The sequence below is a fragment of the Xyrauchen texanus genome, chromosome 39 (genome assembly GCF_025860055.1).
Source record: "Xyrauchen texanus isolate HMW12.3.18 chromosome 39, RBS_HiC_50CHRs, whole genome shotgun sequence".
Lineage (NCBI taxonomy): Eukaryota > Metazoa > Chordata > Actinopteri > Cypriniformes > Catostomidae > Xyrauchen > Xyrauchen texanus.
The window spans coordinates 30,476,646-30,480,818 of NC_068314.1; the positions used below are offsets into that span (position 1 = coordinate 30,476,646).

Below are 4,173 nucleotides of genomic sequence, written 5' to 3' on the forward strand. Positions count from 1 at the left end.
CTCACTGTAACCAAAATAAGGCCAAAATTGTTTTTTAGGTAATCACCATTATGCCATAAATGCTGTCGACTGTGCTTAACTTTTATTGAACCTGGAATATTCCTTTAAACAGTTTGAAACCCTTGAAATCATTTAAAAAATTAAAATGTACAATTTTTAAAGATACAATCCTTATTAGACAATTGCATAAAACGTCCTGAAACAGGATTTTGTTTGAACATATTAATGAAATTATAAATACACAATATATGTATCATAAATATTAATTGGACTTTGATTCATAAATAAATATTAATATTAATTAATAAATATTAATCTCTTCTTCAGTTTTGAAAGCATGTGAAGTCACTTCTTGTATGAAGAGCCTGGGTATAAGGACAATGCTTATCAAGTAACCAAATATCCTTGATCAGTTGAGAGACTTGTGACATTAAAACTTGATAAATAAAATACAAGCCTAAACTATTTTGAAATTGTCTTTATTTTTTGTAGAAAAATGTAAATTAATGGATCCAAGAAATCTATAGTGTAAAACATAGGTTGCCAGGTTAAGGACACGCAACAGGAACGAGCAAACTGGCAATGGCAAGCTAATGTATATGTTTACAATGTTTTGATTGTTTAATAATTAGAAACCAGCTCATGTGTATTTTTTTTATAACTGTCCATGTTAGCTAGATATTGCTAGCATGGCCGTAACTACCATTGAGGACACCGAGGTTGTGTCCTCTGTATTTTTTTCTTGAAGTGCCGTTTCATTGTGAAGTGAAAATAGCTGAGGAGACAATTATCCTTGCATCAACGGACCGTCACGTGACACGTACTTGTGCTCGCTGTCATGTCAAAACGAAAGTAGTTGGCTGTAGCGGAGTGTTTCCTAAACCAATTAAAGAACGCAACGCAGTGTGTCGCACAGCTCACATAAACTTCAACACCCACAAATCCATTGTTCAAAATAAACTTGATGGCATGTTAATTTCTGCCTGTGATTTTCATTCAAATGACCAAAAATGAAAAGGCTGCAACAAACTAAATGATCGTTTGGAAAGCCAGCAGAAGATGAGCAGACAAAGAGAAGGAGGGAAGGTGAGAAAGTTAATGGTTATGCAGCAAATAGCCTACAATATGAGATGCAATAGGGCTACCAATGAGATTCAAACCTATATCCTACTGAAATGCTGAAATCCAGTGGAGTTGCAGCTAGCTAATCTGCATTGACAATTAAGCTAAATATTATATGGATAATTAATGTGTTGTGAAGTGATGGATATTATCCTTTTAATAAGCATGGCCCAAACATAACCTATTGTTGAATGATATTATGGTCATTTATTTAGACTTGTTTTATTATTATTATAATTAATCATATTATTATTATTATGTTAAATTCAACAGAGGAGACGAGAGAGAAGTCATGCAGTTGAGGAGGAGAAAGAGTTAGGAGAAAAGAGTGAAATAATAGGTGAAGGGCCCTCCCAAGACAGTCAAGATGTGACACTCACTGTTCAAGCTTTGCAGCCAATGACCCTGCAATATATAAATGCAGAAGCCACTACTCTGATGATGAGAGACAGATCATCCTTCAAAACAAATGGAGCAGGGACCAGTAGCCTATATATATATATATATATATATATATATATATATATCCCCAAAGGCAATTTGGGAAAAGGCTGTTGAGGTATAGTGTGGAGTGGGAAAATAAATACCCCTGGCTACGGTACTCTCCATCTGAGGATGCAGCATATTGTTGTGTGTACTGTTCAAAAGTCAGAAAGGGTCAAACACCACATTCCAGAGGGATGGATTTAGGGACTGGAAAAACGCTCTTGGTGAGAAAAGGGGAATAATCTAAAATCATGGCAACACTCCAGGACATATTGCAGCTTCTGAGTTGGCAGAAAATTTCTAGTATTTTTGATCTCGGTATTTGAAAAATCCTGGTTACGGCCTTGATTGCTAGCTTCAATGGCTTCAGCACGCTGTCTTTCCCCGCTAAATTGTTTCTCGCAATCTGGCAACCCGGGGTCTCGAAATACTATTGGGAAGTGGGCAGTGAGTGGGATCACAGGCCAAAACACAAACAGAAATTCCGGCTTGGAACAGACATTTCAATGTAGAATATACTGGCTGTAGCATTGTTGTCATCTCTGATAACATATTATGATAATTGTATGCGTTAGTCCAGTAAATACATTACATTGTTGCACCTTTAAAGAATGCACCGATTATGTCATGTGTTCACATTCATTGCCTTGCCGAGTTTGAAAATGGAGTCGGTGTGAATCTGTGGAACGTAAAATCCGGCCTGTATTTTCAGCCGGATTCGTTTAACAGTTGCGCAAATATTAGCAGTTTCCGACTGGAGTCCGCTAGTTTATTTTCTACAATATTGTTTAATAATGGACAGAAACAGTTGTCCATGTTGTCTAATTCAGAGGTGAGTATTCTGTATTATTAGCCACTTATTTAGCTAATTATTTTTATACATATATTACTAACATGAATGACAGTATACAGACCTCCTCTCCAGAAAGATCTGTAGACCCCTCTCTTGTTTCAGAGGATGGAAAAAATTTGGTTCCAAAGTGTTCTGCCCAGGCATGGCAGTGTTTGCAGAAAAAGAGGTAACTTTACGAGATTGGTGTTAACCGTATATCACATGAGAATTCCAAAGAAAGAAAAATGGTGTTGTTAAGTAATTTCCAAAAATGATAGTATTGTCTGTTTGTTTATGTAAATTAAACTGTGCAATGTTATATCATATTTTTTTCTTTTTTTTTTCTTCTTCCCCTCATGCAAACGCCCCATTCTCATTTAGCAGCTGTTTCTGCCTTCAATGAGAAAGAAAGCCTCCATTGGACAGTCAGATGGGACCTTGGAAGGGGTCACATTAATAGCTCACTGGCTGGTTGACGACATGTCAACATTTGAGAATGGAGGCTTCACAAAAGATGTTGGCAAAGTGAAGTACATAATTTGTGCTGATTGCGAGATTGGACCTATTGGCTGGCATTGCCTGGATGACAAGTGAAGTGTGGCATTGAACAGGGTAAACCAGGAATAGAGCACATGTCCGAGTCACTATCTTTGAAAATATGGTATTTGAAAGTACAAATCCATGGCTTACTTTTTGGAAAAACATCTATAGGTACAGTGTCTGCACTTCTTGCAGAAATGTGGTGTTTCTAGATGATTAATCCTTGTTTTGTGAACAATTTCATACTAGCCATACTATACACTAACATATGTACAACTGCACCTGCCTCTTTGGTTTTGGATGAGAACAGACCAAAATATACCTACTTTTTTTTACTATAGATCTTGACATCTCCAGTCTCCTTGGCAATTATAATTTCAAGCTCAATTACACTTTACACTTGAAATCTTGATCATGCCTTGAGACTGCAATGGCAAAATATACAGTGAAATAGAGGTTTTGTTTTGGTCTGTTCTCACCCAAACCCGATTGGATCGCTTCAAATTTACATGGATGAAACCACTGGAGTCGTATGAATTACTTTCATGCTGCCTTTATGAGCTTTAAATTTTTTGTCACCATTCACTTGCATTGTTTGGACCAACAGAACTGAGACGACTTTGTTTCCTGCAGAAGAAAAAAGTTATTAAAACCTGGGATGGCACGAGGGTGAGTAAATTATGAGAGAATTTTCATTTTTGTGGGAACTATTCCTTTAATTACAGTTTTAAGTATGTCATAGATGGAGACAATGCTTTTAAACACAAGGCCTTTTCCAATTCATCTCACCTGTCCTTGAGTTTTGAAAGCAAATGAAGCCACTTTGTATGGAGAGCCTGGGGAGAAGGGCAATGCTTGTCGAGTAACAAAATATCCTTGACCAGTTGAGAGACTTGCACCATTAAAACTTGATAAATAAAATATAGGCCTAAACTATTCTGACAGTGTCTTTATTTTTTTGTAGAAAATGTCATTTAATGGATCCAAGAAATCTATTGTGTAAAAAATAGATGCATTTTAATATGATGTCTATTGTAGTTTTGTAAAGGAAAAAAATCCTGAAGTTCTGCAGTGTGTGGTGCATTTAAAACAACAACTAATATTTTATATATATATATATATATCAGTATTTCACTGCCACACCCCAGGCTGCCTCGGTAGATTCAGTGGAGAAGTTTCCTCCGATAGGCGGA

General features: G+C 36.4%; 1 protein-coding gene across 1 annotated transcript; it reads left to right on the plus strand.

The window, feature by feature from the left end:
• The first annotated feature begins 2,346 nt into the window (after window positions 1-2,346).
• On the plus strand, window positions 2,347-3,903 carry LOC127632604 (guanine nucleotide exchange factor MSS4-like). Its single transcript, XM_052111288.1, has 3 exons — window positions 2,347-2,440; window positions 2,564-2,627; window positions 2,822-3,903. Exons 1-3 carry the CDS (start codon window positions 2,403-2,405, stop codon window positions 3,032-3,034), a joined length of 315 nt encoding a protein of 104 aa, XP_051967248.1. The 5' UTR covers window positions 2,347-2,402; the 3' UTR covers window positions 3,035-3,903.
• The last annotated feature ends 270 nt before the right edge of the window (window positions 3,904-4,173 follow it).